Source organism: Phoxinus phoxinus, assembly GCF_949152265.1.
Source record: "Phoxinus phoxinus genome assembly, chromosome: 1".
In the NCBI taxonomy this organism is placed as follows: Eukaryota; Metazoa; Chordata; class Actinopteri; order Cypriniformes; family Leuciscidae; genus Phoxinus; species Phoxinus phoxinus.
Window position 1 is genome coordinate 47,822,303 of NC_136876.1, and position 22,265 is coordinate 47,844,567.

Here is a 22,265-nt window from a genome sequence, read left to right on the forward strand (position 1 = left end):
GAACGGGCAGGACATGAAATACTCCAGCCAATCATTTCCAAGACCACCTAGAATCATTGGACAGTAAGTGTGTCAATCAAACAGTCGTATCATACCCCCCTCCCCATCCATGTTCTTCGAATGGGTGGAGTCAGGGCCAGTGTAGGAGGAAAGAAGGTAGGACCATTTGAGTTGTGTATTTTAAAAATCTGCTTGCAGTTTTGCGACTTACATACCCCACCTTTAAGCCAGCTCCTTTATTTCTTCACTCAAAAAAATAAATTGTTGAATGAACATGATTTAATCGTATCACCCATTATGCATCTAAGCAAGATTTGAATATTTTATTTGAACACAATATTGGTTTGTAAATTGAACATGATTGTAATATGTCAATGCAACTTCTTTGCAACTAATTGAATCAACATGTTTGTATTGTGTTAGACTAATCAAATGTATTCTCATTCACTCAAAGCACAGGAAAGCAGAATCACCAAAGGAGAAAATCAAAATTTTAAGTTACCATTATGGAGATCAGTGTGTGTTTTAGTTGGGCTCTTCACCCTTAAATTATTAACTAAGTTTTGTTTGGCTGCTGTACATAAGTTATAACAGCCAGGTGAACAAATAGGAACGGTGATCTGATGGTGTTGGTTGTGTATTAATATAACCATTATTTCACAATCATTTGACCTGAATCACTGAACTCATATAGAGTCCAATTTATGAGTTAGGTATAATTTATTAATTTTAGCTGCATAATAGGTTTAGCCTTTTCAATGAAATTAAAACGATCGAATCAATACAAATAAAAATATATATATACACATTTCATTTTTGGGCACACACAGACATCAAGAATCAGTGTATGAATCTCAACCATGGTGACATTTATAAAGCATGTTGCAGTGCATTCTGTGTTGCACCAATCAAAACTCATTCACAGCTCCCATCATGCATTGCTGCATGAATAAATAATGAGCTTATGATCAGAGGTGATCTGTTTCTCACCATTGCTGAGATTCATACATTAAATCTTGATGTCTGTGTGTGCCTAAAAAGAAATGTGTATATTTATTTTTTATTGATTTGATCGTTTAATTTCATTGATAAGGCTAAACATATTATGCAGCTTTAATTAATAAAATAAACCTAAATCATAAATTGGACTCTATATGAGTTCAGTGATTCAGGTTAAATGATTGTGAATTAATGGTTATGTTAATACAACCATCACCATCAAATCACCGTTCCTATTTGTTCATCTGGCTGTTATAACTTATGTACAGCAGCCAAACAAAACTTAAAGTTAATAATTTAAGGGTGAAGAGCCCAACTAAAACACACACTGATCTCCATAATGGTGACTTAAAAATTAGATTTTCTCCTTTGGTGATTCTGCTTTCCTGTGCTTTGAGTGAATGAGAATACATTTGATTAGTCTAACACAATACAAACATGTTGATTCAATTAGTTGCAAAGAAGTTGCATTGACATATTACAATCATGTTCAATTTACAAACCAATATTGTGTTCAAATAAAATATTCAAATCTTGCTTAGATGCATAATGGGTGATACGATTAAATCATGTTCATTCAACAATTTATTTTTTTGAGTGTTGTCTTACATTATTGGACAAACTGATTAATCCAGGTGTGTCTGACCATCGCTAGGGTGGTTGCTAGGGTAAGTAGTGGAGCTGGGCATAAAACCTATTGGAAACTTTCTATTATCTACCTGTCCCTGGAGTTATGTTAAGACGAGCTGCAGGGTCCAGCACTTTCAGGTCCCTCAGGAGTGGATGGTCAAGGGGAAAGGAGGAGAACATCTTCTTAAGAACTGCCTCATAGAAGTTTCTCACAGTTCTACAACAGCATAAGAGTGAGAAAAATTCATTAGTGGTAATATTTTTAGGCACACTACAGCCTATACTGTCAAAAGATAATATCATAATATAACTACTGGGTAATATACTCACTGGAAGATTTTCTTCTCGGCTGACACAGGGAGCTCAGCGCTTCTTATGAATGTCTTTGTGTCTGCTCCGATAAAGAGATCTTCATCAGCCAACTGCACTGTAAAACCCAACAAGTTAAGCTAACTCATTTAATTTGAGGAAACTTATTACCTCAATTTAATTAAGTTAACAAAAAACAATAGTTATGAGTACTCTGAACTTATTTTAATCGAGTCCACTAAACAATGATATTTTTTAATACGCAATTAAACTTTACACTGCATTTAAATACTTTATATAGCTGAAACCTCACTATATTGAGTAAAAAAATTTAAAAGACTAACTTTAAATGAACTCAGAGCACTTGCAGTTCCTGCTAGCTCGCAATATCATATACAAACTCAAATCCAATGAGTTAAGCTAACTCATTACATTTGAGGAAACTTATTACCTCAATTTAATTAAGTTTATAAAAAACAATAGTTATGAGTACTCTGAACTTATCTCAGTTGAGTTAAATAAAAGTATACATTGCAGTCAAGAAATTAAGTGATTAATTAATTGATGAATTAAGCGATTAGTGAGCATTAATTATGAACACCTGCTGTTAACAAGCAGAATCACTGAAGGAAAAAGAAACACAATAACTACAACTGACTTCCAACCACAGCCTTAGATGAAATCAACTTAAGATCAAATATGTTTAAATCTCTCAAGTTCTCAGCAGAAGAGGATTATGACCCATGATTATCCAATTAAATCTGTGGGCAAAGAGACACTTTACGTGGCTTTTCAGTCTGGAAATTCATGTTCAGTCTGTCCAACGTAACGCTGAGGTCACCTGTCAAACCACTACACAAACAACATTAGCAGCTTCACTAATTACTAACCAGTTTTACTTTTGTCATGCATCTACAGAAGTTGTTATTGAGAATGAACAGAGGTTTAGATTATGATGATTTATTGAGTTTCATTTAAAGACACCATGATAGTGGTCAGTGTTTGCTTTAGTTGGGCTCTTGACCCTTGACTTTATAACACCAGATTTTCTTCTGGCTGCTGTAACTGAGTGTTTATATAACACATTTGTTATGGCACATAAGCCAAAAGAAAATAAAAACATGTTATTGCGTTTAGATGATGCAAATCAACATTTAATAACTTGATTTTCTGATCTTTTCCAGAGCCTAATCTCTGTGTAAACAGGTGATATGTTACTTGTATTGTTTGTTATAACAGAACTCTGATTTTACTGTAAGGTCCATTGAAGTGACAATATGATTTTTAAAACCTCTATGGTTTCATACTGACTTACACAGACATCAAGAATGAGCATATGAATCTCAACAACGGTGACCAATAAAAAAATATTCATGCCGCAATGTGTGCTGGGAGCAATGGATACATTTTGTATTATGCTAGTACCCAGCATGCATTGCAACATGAATAGTTTTTAATGGTCACCATTGTTGAGGTTCATATGCTGAATCTTGATGTCTGTGTGAGTCTTTGAAATACAATACATTTTTTGTGAAACTTTTTGTGCACATTCATTTTGTAATATTATTCATATTGTCTGATGAACATAGAATTGCTGGCGCTTATGCTGTTGAAACACAGTTTTGAAAAAAAAATGATTAATATGTTGCCCTTTTTATCAGGGATTAGACTCTGAATAAGATCAGTGAATCAAGTCACAAAATGATCTATTGTCATCATCAGTCCTCAACCATTTATACACAATCAACAATTTTCCATGACTTTTGTACCATTATAAATGTGTTATATAAACACACAATATAGCAGCCAAAGAAAACCTTATGTGGAAAAAGTCAAGGGTCAAGAGCCCAACTAAAGCAAACGCTGATCTCCATCATGGTGACCTTAAACGAAACAAATCATCAACATCTAAACCTCTGTTAATTATAATAATAACTGTATAATAATAATAATTCAAACTGGTTAATAATAAGTGAAGCTGGTAATGCTGTTTGTGTACTGGTGTAATCCTCCTCTTTTATCTTCAGTTGATTTCATCTAAGGATGTGGCTGGAAGTCAGTTGTAGTTCTTGTGTTTCTCTTTCCTTCAGTGATTCGGCTTGTTAACAGCAGGTGTTTATCACTAATCCTCAATCATCACTTAATTATACAATTATTATTCAATTATCATTCTGGGATATAGAAATGTTCTATAACTCATTCAGTTTGAGTTCTATTTCAGTCATTCAAGTTTCAATAATATTTGAGTGCAGTGAACTCAATTTGATTTAGTACATATTACTGTTAGGTTTTACAGTGTGATGTCCATCTCCATACTCCACCTCCCTGAGAGGTACACCCACGATTGCCCTAGCTGGTATGAGGTAGCCCAGGATCCTCTTTATCAGCCTGCTCATCTCCTCTTCAAGTTTGTGAATTTGTACTCCCTCTGACTGCAGATATTATTTATGGTCACAACAAAATAACAGTGAAATAAGATTGCTACAATAAGAACAAACATTTAATTATATACTATTATTCACTCAATCATTCAATATCATTGACACCCACCTGGAAGGCAATGTTAAATTCAGACAAAGGCTTTAGGGCAGCACTCAGGAACAGGAAGTAGGTCTTCACGATTGGATCACGCAGATGGCTTGCCAGATCACGCACTTTCACACTCCTCTCCACCTCTTCATGACTGTTAAAGTAGGCCTACAGTACATAGAGATACAGGGTGGCAATACATGGTTAAAATGGAAATACAGCATAGTAAACTGTGTAGATATCTGCTGAGTGGAGTTACCATCCTACCTGTAGTGCATCCCACTGGTTCAGCACCCTCTGGATGCAGGTTAACAGACTCAGCCATCTGGTGCTGCAGTACCTGAGGAGCTTCAGGTGGTCTGAATCAGTGAAGTCTACAAACTCTTTGTAGACTTCACATCTTTTTGCACTGAGAGATAGAAAATTACTCTGTTAATGGTTGGAATTGTGAGTGTGTGTAAAGAATATGAACTGCAGGCCTACTAGGCTACCTTGTTCATGAGTTAGCCACATGCAATGTTGTTACATTGTAACACACACAACATTAGGCGAGAGAAATAGCAGGCCTATATGTATGCATTTACCTTTTATCAAAGTGAGTGTATATCCCCACCAGGATGTCTTCCACTGGTACCTGGGCTGCTCTGATGCCACAGCCAGTGGCCAGCTGTACCAGGTGGCAGATGCAGCCAAGGTCCTGGACGTGAGGCTGGCTGGTCTTCAGTCTACTGATGACCGAGTTATGGCGGCCTTTCATAACACTCGCATTATCAGAGTTAGAGGCAATCAGGTTATCCCATGGGATGCCTCTTTTTCTATTGGAAACAGGAAATAATGCCACAAAACGTCTCAGACTAAATGTAAGGTTGTAATTAAATGCAATCTACTAAACATATCAACAACACAGTGCAGTTCCCCTTACCTTAATGCTTCACTAAGCTTTTCATACAGATTTTCTGCATTTCCTATATTGCATATAGGCATCTTCAGGAATCTTGTAGCGACCTGCAGAGTGGCCTCATCGTAGAGTCTATTCAGGATGACAAATTCTTTGTCTGTTTTTCGGTTGTTCGATTCGTCGCACATCAGTGAAAAGGGCTGAGATCGGCATGTTTTGGCCAACTCGTCCTCTAGTTCTGCTGCTATGGCACCTGTTGAATGTCCAGTAATTAGCTAGTAAGTTAGCCTACAACATGCATGCCATGGGTTATTAATGCTCATGTAAGAATATTCAAACACATTTCAAACCCATTATTTAATAAAAATGTTATACCGTTTTAGCAAACACATAGTAGCCCAGTAAGAAAGATAGGTTGCTATATGGCTAGCTAACTTACCTTTGATGATTTGAGTAGCCTTAGTTTTTCCCGTTGAGTATTTTCGTGCAATAGCAGAGTCCGGGAACATGTCAGCTACACACTTGTTGAAGTCGTCGTGGAAGGAGAAAGGAATGTTGTTTTTGGCACACAGCATTGCCATTTTTACCTCTGCACGTGTGACCTGGTCTGCCTCGGTGGCATTTCTCGTCACGAATGCTGACATCGCCTGGGCATGTTTTTGTGCCTCTAGCATGCGCTTGTGCTTGGCGGATTTCTCATGCTGACAGACATCATTCTTTCCCCCGTGTGAGATGCTAAATCAAAACCCATGTGGACACGTGAGTGAACATCACCGTCAGTTCATGATGTAAAGATCACGGTTTGTAGCTCATAACATCTTACTTGTTTGTTTGTATTGTCCACTATATTCCCCTGGACCTTCTGCTTGGACACTGACTGGAAACTGCAGACCTCAGAGCGAAGTCCTTTGGTGTGAACGCTGAAGAAATGGCCACTGAGATCCTGGAGACTCTGAGTAGCAAGAAGAAGGAGATTTGAATGTCCCGCTCCTTCATCCCTAAAGCAGCTCTCCATGCCAGATCTCTCTTCCCAAACCTGTTCTTCTCCATCATGGCAGCAGGAGTCAGAAACACTGCAGCTGTGGAGATGTCTGATCTATCTATCTATCTATCTATCTATCTATCTATCTATCTATCTATCTATCTATCTATCTATCTATCTATCTATCTATCTATCTATCTATCTATCTATCTCAGATGTGAGAGAGGAATAAACATGATCACAGCGCCCTCTGCTGCTGTTGTTGTTGTTAATACACACTGTTTGGTGACGTCACATCATGGCGCGACACTTGCTGTCTGTAAACTTCATGTTTCGGTTCACTCGAGGATACAAGAACAGTCAACGACTCAAACACACATGTAGTGGATCATCATGTACTGACGCCTCGAATCTGTGTGTGATTCACGACAGACAGAATCAGCGCTTCACAATCACTCTCGACTGCGACGGTGAGAGAAAATAACGTTATTCATTCTGTCTCAAACCTAGAGAGCACAAAACACCAGATTCAGTCGCGCTGATGTCCACTAGATAGGCAGCACTCTAGTTATGAGCCAGCATCACTGATAACAATATCCCCTGTGTGTGTGTGTGTGTGTGTGTGTGTGTGTGTGTGTGTGTGTGTGTGTGTGTGTGTGTGTGTGTGTGTGTGTGTGTGTGTGAGCAGGAGCAGCGAGTAGTGCAGCACTGAAGTACACTATCACACATGATCAGCTGGTGGAGTTGATGTCTACTGAGGTCCCTCAGTCTCACAGGGGGAAAGGTGTTGCTGCACACCTGGCGAAGGTCAACCGCTTTACACTCCCTCACTTACTCAAGCTCTGCTGTTTAACTCAATCCTCCTCTTCTTTTCTTCTTCAGGCTGCGCTGGATTTCGTTGTTGAAGAGAATATGAAAGCGAGGATCTCCTGTTGGTACATTAGGAAATATGTGGATGAAAATCCACATCTGAGATACCAGACTCATATTGAAGATTAATAAAGGCAGAATTAAACCTTCAACACATTAACAGTTTATACCTCCATGTTGTAGTTTATGATCATTTTATATCAGTTTTTTATAAACCATATAAGTGACAACTCTGCTTAGCAACAGCATAGCAACCACCCAGGAAACCCTAGTTACCACTCATCAATGTCACTTTTTATCAATTTCATTTTCTGTGACCTTGCTGAATAAAAGCACAATTTTCTTTATCTTTCTTTTTTATCTTACTGATTGAGTTTAATATTTAAAAAAAGAACTTCACAATTTCAATTCACAATTTTACACTCTATAAAAGTGTCAGTTTTAACACATGTAGTGAGTGTGTTCAGGACTTTAAGACTTTAAGACTCACTGTATTGTACATTATTCAGTTATTCACGCTTCAACCCCTAATAGACAATGCTGCGTTTGAGAAAAGTTCATGAAGAGTAAACGGTTAATCAAGTTCACACTTTGAATCAAACTAAAATGTGACAAAATGTTGTATTTAAATAACTTTTATTTACACTGGCCTGTTTGTTTGAGAACAGCAAACACTGCATACAGTGAACATTGGTGGTAAGTTGTTTGTTAGGCTCTACACAAAATGTATATAGAAAATTATAAAACACAAAAATTATAGTTTCACAACTTGTGTCAGATATGTGTTATATGTTATTTTTTTATCAATCTGAACCGAACTTGGATCGGTCAAGGTTTAGATGTTGATGTTTCATTGAATGTTTCATTTGAAGTCAGAATCGTGATCAGATCAACTCTGCGACCTCAATGGCACGGCCCAGCTACATATTAAAGCTTAGGTGTCCCACAGTAGTGAAGGGCAAATTAAGCTTTGGTGAAGCACTGAACCACTTAGAAGAATTGTTTTGAAAACGGGTTCATTACTCGAAGCTTCAGTAACAGCGACCTCGCCTGGTGAAGTGCCAAGGCTGCATCTAAATTATCCCGGCTAGATAGTGGACAGAAGGCTTTAAAGGGATAGTTCACTTTAAAATTAAAATTCTGTCATCATTTACTCACCCTCAAGTTGTTTCAAACCTGTATTCATTTATTTCTTCTGCTGAACACAAAGAAAGATATTTTGAAGAATGTCAGTAACCAAACAGTAGTCAGTACCCATTGACTTCCATAGTATTTGTTTTTCCTACTTTATATATCAAATATTATAAAAGATACGAATTATGTTTTATCCTATTAACAAAATACAATATACTAGCTAGGTCTATAATATGAATAGTTTTTTTAAGTTAAAATTATACTTTATCCATTTGAATTGTTTGATTACGAATATTCAATAGTAATTAAATTAATTAAATAGAAATACAAAATCGAACTAAAAATTTTTTTATATAAAACACAATCAAACCAAAGAAAATAAATCTTATAAAAGTTATGCAGGCACACATTTAACAATAATTGTCAAGTGACAAATAAATAAAAACTCCATGCGTTAATCCTGAGGCGCCCTTTTTGTTAGCAGTAGGCTATTTTTAAACCGTCAGGATGGGACAAATTGAATAAAAGAGCCTTTCATGTTTCGTTTCTTGTTAAAAGAAGACATGGAAGTTTTTCTTTACGAGTGTCATGACGAAAGGTGCCTCAGGATTAACACATGGAGTATTGATTTATTTAATTTATTTGTCACTTAACAGTTATTGTTAAATGTGTGCCTGCTTAACTTTTTATAAAACAATGTTTTAACTTTATTAAAAAGAGAGATTTATTTATTAAAAGTTATAATAATAAAGAAAGAATAATATTATTTTTAATAAGTTCAATTCAGAATTGTTTATTTATTTATTATTCAAAAGAATTATGTTATTAAGAAAACTTGTATAAGTTTTAATAGCTTTTATAAGATTTATTTTATTTGCTAGCATGAGTCAAAAAATTTTTTTTAAACGATTTAATGAAAAAAAAAATATATATCAAATATTATAAAAGATACAAATTATGTTTTCAGATTTATTTTCTTTGGTTTGATTTTGTTTTATATAAAAAAAATTTTAGTTCAATTTTGTATTTTTATTTAATTACTATTATTAGGCTATTTATTTGGAGCTGGTACAGCTGATCTAGAATGTCATTATATAGATCAGTGGGCTGGCGCTGTCGTCCTCACACTGCTATGACGTATGGTTCTGCGGTTCTGCAGTTGGTTATTATTGCAGTTTTGGGGCGGGGCTTAATGTCGCGGAACTCGCCTGTCAGTCTGGAGAATGAAACCGAAAGCGTCGAATCAGAAAAATAGACGCCATTTCAGAGAATTCAAGATCAGAAATGGCTTCACATGTCACGGTAAGTTTGTTTAATAGCTATAATATCAACATTATTATCAGTAAAATAAATGTAATAGGCCCATCAATAGCATATATCTATAGATCGAACATTTGCGTCTAAACATGTCGAACTCAAACACGGTCATCCAGGGACGGACTGGGACTAAAAAACGGCCCTGGACTTTGACTAGGCCCGGCCCAAAGCAATCGGCGCGAGGAAACTCGATAACAATAACAATAACGCCTGCCATGAGTGTCACAAGACTTTAATTGTGGCTCATGATACTATACCATCCGAATTATTATCAATAGCACTGATGTTGACTAGATGTGTTAAAAGCATATTATTATAGATTAACTTGAATACTCACATATAAATGGAGGTCTCAACACACTGCAGTCCTGTGTAAAAAACCTCTAGGCTGTGACTGTCTGATTTTGTGCGCTTAAAGTAATTTAAAGTTGAGCTGGAGCGTGTCTTTCTCTGCTGTTGGCCTAAGCAGTTTTTTCCCCCAAAATATCATGGAATAGATTATATAATATGCTGTTATAACAGCATATTATACAATCTATTCCATGCTGTCTTTAATTAAGATTATTAAGTAACACATTAATTTTATTTATGCAGTAATTAATCTTACTGCACAAATAATAATACCACATCTAAATGAAAATACACCATTACAAATGTAACTTCTGTATTAAAAATATTAAAAGTTTGTAAGCATTAACTGTAATGTTACCAACATTTTTAAAAGTAGAAGCACAACATATTTATTAATATTAGCTACTACATGTGGCATTTTACAGCTAAAATGTTGAAGTTTAGCTGTTTTAACTACTGTAATCATTAAAAATGTAGCAACCTGAATATCACTTCCTAACATCATCCCTAGCAAGTAACTCCCTTTCTCCTCTCATGTTCCATACTTACTTGCCCTGGATCTACCAGCTCATCTTTCTGTCCCTCATCATCACTGGTGGCATGTTGCTGCACAGCTGTCCGGCTCACTTCTTCACTGCTGCTAATATTTAACTGGTGCTGCTTCTGGCTGTGCTGCTAAATATTTCAGTTAGTTTGCGACATTTAGCGGCTTCAGTATCGAAATTCCGCAATTTTTTTTCTCTCTCAGCCCTTTTTTTTCCTTTTTTTAACCGCGGCCGCGTTAAAAAGGAAAAAAAACAGGTGATGACCGCGTGCGTGGCGGACCGGCCGTTCTGTGATTCTCTCAGATCGCACAGATGGCCAGTCCGCCCCTGCGGTGATCGCTACGTCACGGTGGAAACTAACACTCATGTGAATGGATAAACTTGGTATTTTATTCGGTCCAGATAGCATCAGTCGTGGTTTGGTTTGACTTTAAATAACCATATGTGAATATATAGTTAACCTATTAACCTCAATAGTAAAGTTATGTGAGTTTATCGAACAATGATCAACCTTGTCGAAAGTAAAGAGTCCAAATACAGCAGCCGAGACTGCCATGAACTGTGCTGCAATCTGCTTACAAAACTGGATGATGAGTGTAGATTTATGTGCTGTTACTGAAAACAATAATAAACAAAACAATTAACACGTAAGAGCAAAATATTTTAGACTGAGAATATAAAGAAAGTTGAAGTCTGCAGTAGGCCTATCATTAGGCCTATCATTTATATAATTTACATGTATAATAATCCGAAGTTCAGCGTCAAACTTCCTTATTTTTGATTAGTGCAACACAACATTCATAACAGGTCTGTTAAACACAAGCCCACAAACTTTGTAAAGCACACTTGCCAAATATCCCAAAGGAATGCAATAAAAAGTTGTGCAGTTTTTTTTATTTGAGTAATTCTGTTCATCATAATCATAATTTAAACTACACACTCACACACACTCATGCACACGCAGAACACACACATACGAACACACACAGACTAACACACAGCTTTCACACTCACTCACGCACACAGGTACATAAACAATGTCAGTATTGGAAATAGTGCTGCACGATTAATCGCAATTAACCTGAATTCACGCTTAAACCGGTTTGGCTTAGTGTGATTATTCACAAGATTCATAACAGGTCTGTTAAACAAACCCACACACTTTGTAAAGCACAACTACAGTATCCCAAAGGAATGCAAGGTGTGAAGAATTTTTTATTCTAGTAATTCTGTTGGATCATAATTTAGGCTTCTCTCTCTCTCTCTCTCTCTCTCTCTCTCTCTCTCTCTCTCTCTCTCTCTCTCTCTCTCTCTCTCTCTCTCTCAGTAATATCAGTATTGGAAATAGTGCTGCATGATTAATCGCAATTAACCTGAATTCAAGCTTAAACTGGTTTGGCTTAGTGTGATTATGAAATCGCGCTGCTGGTCAGTGACGTGCGGCTCTGTGATCAGTAGTAAATGCTGCTCCATCTGAAAGCACTGCGAGTTTAACGTGCATTTGATAAAACATCTTTCCAAACATGAGAAGCATAATGAACCTCTTTACATGAACATTTGATAAAGTTTTTACTCCAAACTCACTTCATAACGTCAGTTGAGGGTTTGAAAACACCCTTCTGTGAGATGATGTGGCTTCTTACACAGAGTAAGGCACACAACATATTTTTTCATAGTATTCTATACAGTGATAAAGGCTATGTCTATTTAGCCTGGCTCCGCCCTCCTACGTACTTCCGCTCAATTTTCATTTTCCTTCAGTATATACGTCACGACCAAGCGCTAGCGATTGGTTATGGCAGATCCAGAGTGGCTCTGGGCAGATCCAATAGATTTAAACTTCAACGTACTGGTAGGACCAGGCTAATGTCGATTAGCATTTAAGTATAAATATACTTTATTATCATTAAAATACCCGAGAAGGCTTGAAGAACTCAGATAAACCATATTGTTCCTGTAATGACGTGTGTTACCTACTTCTGCTGCAGGGGATATTTATTGTGTGTGTGTGTGTGTGTGTGTGCGTCCTCTGGTGTTCAGATGGAGGAGCATTTACTACTGATCACAGAGCCGTGCTTCACTGACAAGCTCAGCATAAAAAAAACCCAGCCTCTCTTGGCCAAATCACGTGCGGTTTAATTACGATTAATCGTGCAGGCCTAATTGAAAATACAAAACTTGACCGCACAATAGAAAAACAAAGGTTACGTTTACATGGACAGTTTGGACACCTTTTGTTTCAGCAGAATGAATTTATTCCAATTGATGAATCTGCACGTAGTGTTTACATTCATGCTAAATAAAGTGATGGGGTCTATATGTAACAAACTTAAAATCGGAATCTATTTTTTTATGTGCGCTAGGGGTGTAACGGTACGCAAAAATCACGGTTCGGTACGTACCTCGGTTTTAAAGTCACGGTTCGGTTCATTTTCGGTATAGTAAGGGAAAGAAATGAAAAACATTAAACTGCTGGTTGTTTACTATAAACTTTTTTTTAACAATTTGTTTACACTTTTTTAAACACAGTTTTTAATTAAATATAATAAATAAAAAATAATAATAAATAAAATACTGCTGCAAAGTTCTCCACTAAATAAAATACTCTCAAACCAATATTGACCATGACGCTAGCTAGCGAGAGGAGAGAGAGAGAGAAAAAATGCCCGACAGGCATAAAGATATTTATGTCCGAGCCCGACCCGAAACCGACAGTTAAAATCCCATTTTTTTTCTCATACTAATGACACGCGTACGTTTGTTTGTGTGGAAAGCCCGCTTTTATTAAGCAACTGAAAGGCATTTGGAAATGTCAACAGATGAGCGCATCAGCGCGCGGAGCAACAAGCGCACTAACACAGGCGCGCATGCACGCGTTTCGTTGTCACAGCAACATAAACAAATGTCCGCACACAGGAAGACAGATGTTATGGTAATATTTTGCATGTATTTTAATCACAAAAATGAACGTTTGCATCAAGTGAAAGCATCAGGCACATTGGCTACCTACATAATAAGCTGTTTTAAGTGTAAAATGTTCAATGCCTTATCGCGCTGATGTGACCGAGCCCGACCCGAAGCCGAACATATCTAAATATCTGTCCGAACCCGGCCCGTACAGTTGTACAGCGCGCGCTCAAGTGCAACCGTTTATATACTGTCTATGAGTGCAACACGGAGACTTCCGACACTTAATATGTTCGTGTGGAAACCCGGAATTGACCTATGTTCCGCAAACAAAACTAGCCTAATTTACGTGAATGATTGCAATTTGCATTCGGTACACATGTGCACCGTACCGAAAGTGCCGTACCGAAACGGTCCGGTACGAATACACGTACCTTTACACCCCTAATGTGCGCACACTGCACGAATATACAGAGTTTCCCACTGTTTGCTCATACTATTCTCCTACATCGCTTCTTTTCTTTGTTTAAAAGAGCAGACTTAATATTTATCAATTTGTGCTGTGCTGCTTCTTTTTAACAAGCAGTAAAAACGCCCCTTCCCACGCCTAAGACAAGATGTCTGTCGATAAGAGTAAAACTTTACCACACAATAAACAATATAAATAACATTAAATCAAACAGTACATGTCAGAAAGTTTATGAAATTAGAACAATCTAGTAAAACCAAAGAGTTTCTTTTTAATTTAATTTCCAAATCAAGTGTATTATTCTTGTTTTTGTTTTTTGCCACACACAGGCTTGATATCAAATCTCTCATCTACGTACCTGTAAAATGAGTGTCTATGAGGAGAGAGAGGAGGACAACCGGACCTGTAAAATGAGTTTCTTTGAGGAGAGAGAGGAGGACAACCGGACCTGTAAAATGAGTGTGAATGAGGAGAGAGAGGAGGAGGCATTTGTTGACACTCAGAGAGCAGCATCTCCAGTATCCAGCTGTGTGTCCATGAAGAGTAACAACTCCATGTTTCAGCCCCCTAATCTCAGTGATGGACCATCTTCAGGATTCAGCTGTGTGTCCATGAAGAGTAACAACTCCATTTTTCAGCCCCCTAATCTCAGTGATGGACCATCTTCAGGATTCAGCTGTGTGTCTATGAAGAGTAACAACTCCATGTATCAGCCCCCTAATCTCAGTGATGGACTATCTTCAGGATTCAGCTGTGTATCCATGAAGAGTAACAACTCCATGTTTCAGCCCCCTAATCTCAGTGATGAACCTGCTGTGACCTCTGACCCTGTGTGAGTATCATTCACTATCTGCTAGAGCTGCAGGATTCTGGATGAATTGAGAATCAAGAATTTTTTTTGTTTAAAATAGAGATCACGATTCTGAATAGACAACTAAACAAAATATGTAATTTACTAGAGGTTCTGACAAAATTGTAACTGCTGCAGTCTATTAAAAAAGATCTAATTAATTTAAATTAATTATTATTACTTTAATTCTTACATTTGAATGAATGATACAATGATTTTCTTGCTTCATTACTTGAGGAGTCAGTATTTTTGAACAAATCTCTTGAATTATTGATTCAATGACCAATACATTTTATTAATTGTCACTTCTCGCCACCTACTGGTGCGACGATGTAATTCATAATATCTTTATTTACATAGTTCTATAAGTGTCAAGTTCCCTATCTGTCAGTCATGTACAACGTAATATGGATACTGACAAATGGGGTCTCATATGGGAGCCCCAATCCCCTCTGAGTAGTAGAAAATTGGCCAATGAAATTGGTGAGTGAGATTTGCATACCATTCCTCCGGACATACGGTTATATGAGCTGCATCACTCATTCATTTTTGCTTCTGAGCCGAGGGGCTGCGCACAACAATCGCTCTTTCCAAATAACCTGCTATTAAAGATTTTCTAAAAGAGCTGCAAAGAGGAGATCTCTCTTTGTTGGAAAGATCAAGGCGCATTCAGCAGTGTTTCTCCAGCTAAGGCAGAGTGCACAGTTAAGTGATTTGGCGTAAAAGAACAAACGTACCTAAAAGAGCAAGCAGGGGCAGTGAGCGTCTTTTTAAATATGCCTTTCCGTCCTTGTGTTTTTCTGGATGTGGTCATTTCCTGTCCTCGTGTGATGGCCACGGTCACTGCCTCACATGTCTGGGCCGCTGAGACTGCGTTCGTGGATGATTCTTGTCCTAATTGCAAGAGCATGACCATGTCGACATCCTAGAGTCCCCTCTGCTGTTACCCAGACCGGTTCCTCTGCACAGCACCGGGCTGAGGTGGTTAACACCCAACTCGGTTCCAGGGATGGAAATTAGCACCCGCCACCAGCCAAATGCGGGTGATTTTGTGTTGTGGCGGGTAAACTCGCTTCACCTACCGGCCACCGTGGCGGGTAGATAAAAATAGCATAGCCTACTGTCTTACTGTGTCACCCGGACACTTTAGAGGCGCCGCACCTTCAAAAATAATGTGGCGTTACATCGCAGGTGTTAAGAGGTCCGCAGAGAAAACATCTCAGGAGAGGAGCCCGTGGACAAAGAGGCAAAAAAAAAAAAAAAAATGTTTAAAGAACGATGGAGGAAAGCAGACAACGGAGAGTCCCGCGATTGGTTAGTTTATGACGAGACCAATCTAACAATGCACTCCTCGTTATGTCGTCGTCGCGCTTCAGAAGAGGCCAAAACTAATAGTTTCATTGTTGGGACAAAAAATCTCAAACTTGAAGCAATAAAAGACCACGAATCGTCAAAATGCCACATCCATGTAATAAAGAAAGCTCAAGGAAAAGCAGAACCGGAGAATTAGGGATGGGAATCGAGAACCGATTCTTCTTCAGAACCGGTGCGCAGTGAATCAATTCCTTGGAACCGTTAGCATGCCTGCTTAACAATTCCGCGTATCGGTTCCGCTCGTTGCAAATGTGTCATGATGTCACACACGCGCTGCGTTGTTTTGATTCAGAACGCGGCAAACATGGCAGAGGCAGGAGTTCGACGCAGAAGTATAATGAGGCCTTTAACGGGACGCCACGTTGCTTTCCGACCAGCCGTCGCGTGCTGTCTCAAACACATTCACTCACTCTCATGCGCGCGCGCACACACACACACACTTGCACACACACACTCTCTCGCGCTCACTCACTCACTCACACAAACGCACACATGCTCACTCACACACACGCGCGCGCGCACATACACACTCACTCACTGCACTAGCGCTCACACACTATCTCGCGCTCACGCACACACTCTCGCTCACTCACTAGCGCACACGCACTCTCTCGCGCTCACACACAAACGCACACATGCTCACTCACACACACACTCACTTTGAGAAGTAGCTCACCTATACTTTTAGATTTGTTCTGAGGTTGCTACACATAATTTGTGTATATGCTCTGTGCTGTGTCTTCTGATCAGATATTAAAGCGAGTTAATACAAACAAACAAATTTGTACTTATTCCCTCACCCAATGAGAATCGATAAGAGAATCGATAAGGAATTGGATCATACAAGTAGGGCTGTAACGATTAATCGCGATTAATCAAAATCCAAAATAAAAGTTTGTGTTTACATAATATATGTGTGTGTATTGTGTATAATTATTTTGTATATATAAATACACACACATGCATGTATATATTTAATAAAAATGTGTTATTTATATATAAAATAGTTCTATTTATATATAATATAAATCATATAAAAATATATATGCAGTATATAAATGCAAATAATTCTCAAATATATACATGCATGTGTGTATTTATATATACAAAATAATTATACACAATACACACACATATACTATGTAAACACAAACTTTTATTTTGGATTTCGATTAATCGCGATTAATCGTTACAGCCCTAATCGATAAGCAATATCGATAATGGAATCGGAATCGTTAAATCCTTATCAATTCCCATCTCTACGGAGAATACAGCTGCCATGAAGGCACTTACCAGCCTAAAGACGGCCCAGCTGGATAAAATTAAAATACTGTTTAGAAACGCCCACTGCTTAAGTATTGTAGATCTTCTAGTATCAATTTTCACATGCAGTTACACATTGTCGTTTTAAAAACAAAAAAGTGGCTGGTAAAAACATTGAGTGGCTGGTAGATTTTGAAATCCACCAGCCACAGTGGCCGGTGGACAAAATTTTTAATTTCCATCCCTGCTCGGTTCTTCCGAGTGAGGAAGCTATTTGGAATTACCCTGGGTATGTTGGTTGTCCCTCTGGTGCCGCTCACGTGGAGCCTGGGAGCCTGACTAGCACTTCCCAGTCCTTCCCCACTGGCTCATGTGGACAATCAGACTCGGCTACATGATTCAGTTTGCCAGGCATCCCCCCAAGGTTCAGCTGCGTCCTTTTTACCTCAGTCGCAGGCAAAGACACCCATGTGCTGAAAGCGGAGATTGTGGTCCTCATGGTGAAGGACGCAATAGAGCCTGTCCCTCCAGCCAAGATGAAGTCAGGGTTTTACCAGATTGGTTACGACCGATCTTGGATAAGCGAGTCTTGAACTGGGCCCTTTCACAAGCTCCCCTTCAAGATACTAGCGCAGAAACGCATTACCACGTGTGTTTGCCCCCAAGATTGGTTTGCAGCAATTGACCTGAATAATGCATACTTCCACATCTCCATTCTGCCTCAACACAGACCGTTATTTTGGTTTGCTTTTGAGGTTCGGGCGTATAAGTACAAGGTCCTCCCCTTTGGGCTGTCCCTGTCTCCCTGCATCTTTTCCAAAGTTGCGGAGGCTGCCCTTGCCCCGCTACAGAGGACCTATTATGAATAGACCTATTATCCAAAATTCACTTTTACATGGTGTTTGAACATAAATGTGTGTCAGCAGTGTGTGTGTGTCAGCACTGTCTACTTTGGCTCGCCCTCAAAGAAAGGTCAGGAAAAGACATAGCAATTGAAGAATTTACATTTACATTTATTCATTTAGCTGACGCTTTTATCCAAAGCGACTTACAATTGCTATATATCAGAGGTCGCACGCCTCTGGAGCAACTAGGGGTTAAGTGTCTTGCTCAGGGACACATTGGTGTCTCACAGTGGATTCGAACCCGGGTCTCTCACACCAAAGGCATGTGTCTTATCCATTGCGCCATCACCACCCCAGTGGTGAATTAGTGGTTAAACTTTATTTATAATACTATTCTTCAGCAATTCAAGCACAACCTTTTGTTTATAGCTTTTATTTTGTATTATTTGCAACTAGGGCAACTTAGGCAGCTGTGGTATATTTTTCTGGCTTCAGAAATTATCTGAAATACAGATGTTCTTCTGGATTGTTTTTATAATGTAAACTGATATTTCCTACTGACACACTACAGTAAAACATATAAATAACTGGCTTAAAAACATTTTTTGGAGGGGTAAAAATACAAATGTACCTAAGACTTTTGCACAGTAGCGTATATCTCATTATGATCTGAAATGTATCTCTGTTTTTCTCAGTATCATCAGCAGGAAGAGAAAGATAGCAGCATCTCCAGTATCCAGATGTGTGTCTATGAAGAGTAACAGATACATGATTCACCCCACTGATCTCTGTAATGAAGCCGTGCCCTTTGACCCTATGTGAGTATATTCATGTACACTTAAAAATGAATTCATTACTCTTTTACTTACCGTATTTTCCGGACTATAAGTCGATCCGGAGTATAAGTCGTATCAGTCAAAAAATGCATCATGAAGAGGGAAAAAAAACATATATAAGTCGCACTGGACTATAAGTCGCATTTATTTAGAAATTTATTTCACAAAATCCAAGACTAAGAACAGACATTTAATCTGGAAAGGCAAGTTATTTAACTACACAATAGCACACAGAACAAGAGGCTGAATAGGTGTCCGGTATGTTAACGTAACACATTAACAGTTATTCATCTACACAATAGCATAAAGAACATATACCTGAGAGGCTGAATAGGCTAAACTAACATAACACCGTGTCCTAACCAGATGCGATGCGATAAGATCTAGCGACAAATAATTTGTCTGTCCACACTAGACGCGACGCGACTGCGAGATGCGTACAAATCAATCAAAACCCAGAGCCAATCAGAACAGCGTGTGGGCAGGCTCTCGGATCAAGCGCACGGCACCAGAGAGTAATACACCCCTACTCTTTCGAAAGACATCCTGGGATAAATTTAATCAATTTACAATTTTTTATTGTCTTAGTTTGGTCCAACTTATATTGTTTCATTAATTTACTAATGTTTAATGAATTGACTTATATTGGTCTAATTTAAAGATCTAGTATAACTGTAATGAAATTATGAACAAAAACAGAAAGAGCGAACGATGGTAAAAAAAAAGTGGTCTATTGCATGAAGCTAGCTGAACAAACTCTTAGTTTCAGAGCAGGTTTAGAGTTGACAAATCCAGATAAATCCAACCTGGTTTAGATCAGCGGTCTCATAAAGCTCAGTATAAACTTTTTCTGTCAACTCAGGTTTGATCCAGAGTTTGCAATTAACTCTGAAGCGCGTGCCCCTGAAAGTGTGACACGTGCGGCAAACGGCCAATCACACTGAACATGTAGAGCGCCAGTTTTATTCACTTGTTTGACGACGCAATTCACTTATCTTCTGAAGATTAAGAGATAATTTAGAAAATTATGATGAAATTAAAAGCATTTACAAGGCAGGAATAAACAATGCAGAAGCAGCAACAGTTTGAGAAGGCAGCTGAAAATATCTGACTATATCAATACATGATGTGAATCAGAGAAATATGCCTAATAATCACATAGGAAATATGCCTTCACAAAGAGCTCAAATAAATACACATTGTTTATATGAATACATGTATTATATTAATTTAAAAGGAAAGTTTAATATTACTTGTCAATTAATATAATAATTATATGAATATATGATATGAATTAAAAGTAATTATATTTCATATAGCCTAATATAAATAGTATAATGAACAATTTTGTCTCAAAAAGTTTTTTCACAATAAAATTTAATTTGGAGTGAGAGATACGGGGAAGTGGCTTTATCGCATCAGATACATGTCACTTTACTCACAGCTGATTGGTCCAGTTTGGGTTTGCGATCTCTAACCCAAAATAAAACCTGCTCCGGAGCAGGTTAGCCGTGTAGCGTAACTCCTGATTCACACATACTCCGATTGCAGTGTGTATTTTTTTGCAATTCAACAGAGTTAACATATGAACAAGAAGGCAAACAGTTCAAAATGATACCTTGCAATTCAGATGCAAGTCGAGTGTTAATCAAATAACTTTCCTGATGAATTTGGTGATTGGTGACCAAATCGTCAGTCACTTCAGTCTGAATCAGACAAGATACTTCAGTCGGTTCACTAATGTATCGGGCACTGGCTGAATCAAACGTTTGATCATGCGGCTTGTGAGTAGAACAAAATAGTAATAAAGTACTTCCCATTATGTGCTGTATACCGTTGAGCTTGAGTTACAATTCTTATCACCCGATGTCTGTGATTTGATGCACCGATTCGGACAGGACTAACATCTATTATTAGGTCGGAGTGTGTGTTTTCTAGACGTGGGAATTACAGAAGGACATCTCCTATGCTTGCACGCATCACGGATGAAGTATATGTTTTGTTTTTTTATGAATTACTTATTGATATAACTTTTATTTATTATTAAAACCATATTTAATAATCTTTTTTATGTAATTTTATAGAAGTGTCTCTTTATAATAAACCCACATAAGTGAGCAGAGACATCTAGACAAGTGCGTGACACTGATATTAAAATGGGCAGTCTTCGCAGTTTCCACGATTTGGCTCTATATATCAGTTTTATAATTATAAATAATAGCATGCGAATGAGGAGAAGCGTTAGTATAATACAATGTCGGCAATCATTGACATTCGCACTTGACAGTATTAGATTTCTCAGAGGACCGTTCAGTTTGCCGAAAAACAGTAGAAAATAGGAAATTTTCCATGGATTTTTTGGGAAAGTTGTGTGAGAAAAACACAGATATGGCAGATTCGGACAAATTCGTTCAAAGTACATCTGTGAAACACAAATTTCTCTAACATCCCCCTGGAAAACTAGTCCTGTCCGAATAGGGACACATTTACACCTCATGAAAAGGAGGATTTATTTTACCATTGTGTTAAGGATCCACCAGCTTTGATGGTCAGCTGTTGGAAATGGTAAACAAACTGAATTGTTGGACAACTTCGAGAGTTGCAAGGAAAACATTGTAGAGGAATTGCTTTAAGTGGCTTGAAGTCTCTGTAGACTCTGACGTCAGAAGGTCTGGACTCTATCGCAGCTTTTCTTGGCCAAAGACCGCCCAAGAGGACGTTTGACTGACATGTAACGTAACCAATCACAGTTTGTTTTGTTCCGCGTCATGTTTAGGGGCGTGACAATATAATGTTGATGTTCCTACAATAACAGACCGACGTGCATCTAATAAATTATTAATTCTAAAAGGTTTTGCATTATTACTGCAACAATGGAGCTGTGAACTTAACATACCGGTACTTTGAAAATCCAGGTTTAGATAATTCTGGTAAGCACGGTCCGTGGGCGTGACTTCTAAGGCTGAGGCTAAGAGCCGTGTGGAGATGTGTCTGCCCTGGATGACTCAGTGAGTGGGCTGGGTAAAATGCTGAAAAAGCTGGTGCTGCTCAGAGACTGCTGCTTATATATGCTTGCAATTATAATTGACAGGACTGAATGACTAGGCTCCTCCCAAAACCACATTTAGAACTTCAATACTTTGTTGAATGATCCTTT

General features: G+C 38.1%; 2 protein-coding genes and 1 long non-coding RNA gene across 5 annotated transcripts in view; 2 read left to right on the forward strand and 1 right to left on the reverse strand.

The window, feature by feature from the left end:
• Positions 1-4,205: 4,205 nt before the first annotated feature.
• LOC307010324 (uncharacterized protein) lies at positions 4,206-5,451 on the reverse strand (the record flags this gene model as incomplete). Its single annotated transcript, XM_079634915.1, has 5 exons — positions 4,206-4,370; positions 4,489-4,635; positions 4,735-4,876; positions 5,052-5,282; positions 5,390-5,451. 5 exons carry the CDS (start codon positions 5,449-5,451, stop codon positions 4,206-4,208), a joined length of 747 nt encoding a protein of 248 aa, XP_079491041.1.
• Positions 5,452-6,539: 1,088 nt separating this feature from the next.
• On the forward strand, positions 6,540-7,499 carry LOC307003805. Its single transcript, XR_013798822.1, has 3 exons — positions 6,540-6,817; positions 7,036-7,154; positions 7,230-7,499. It is a non-coding gene; the product is annotated as an uncharacterized lncRNA (long non-coding RNA).
• A 2,028-nt stretch (positions 7,500-9,527) lies between these two features.
• Positions 9,528-22,265, forward strand: part of LOC307003486 (NACHT, LRR and PYD domains-containing protein 3-like) — a 277,559-nt gene continuing 264,821 nt past the window's right edge. For all 3 annotated transcript variants that reach the window (XR_013798719.1, XR_013798720.1, XM_079621930.1), the window contains exons 1-3: positions 9,528-9,653; positions 14,270-14,772; positions 18,968-19,090. Coding sequence is in view for 1 of the 3 variants with exons in the window: in XM_079621930.1 (XP_079478056.1) it covers positions 14,306-14,772; positions 18,968-19,090 (590 nt within the window). In the remaining 2 variants the exon portion in view is untranslated. The remainder of the gene's footprint in view (positions 9,654-14,269; positions 14,773-18,967; positions 19,091-22,265) is intronic.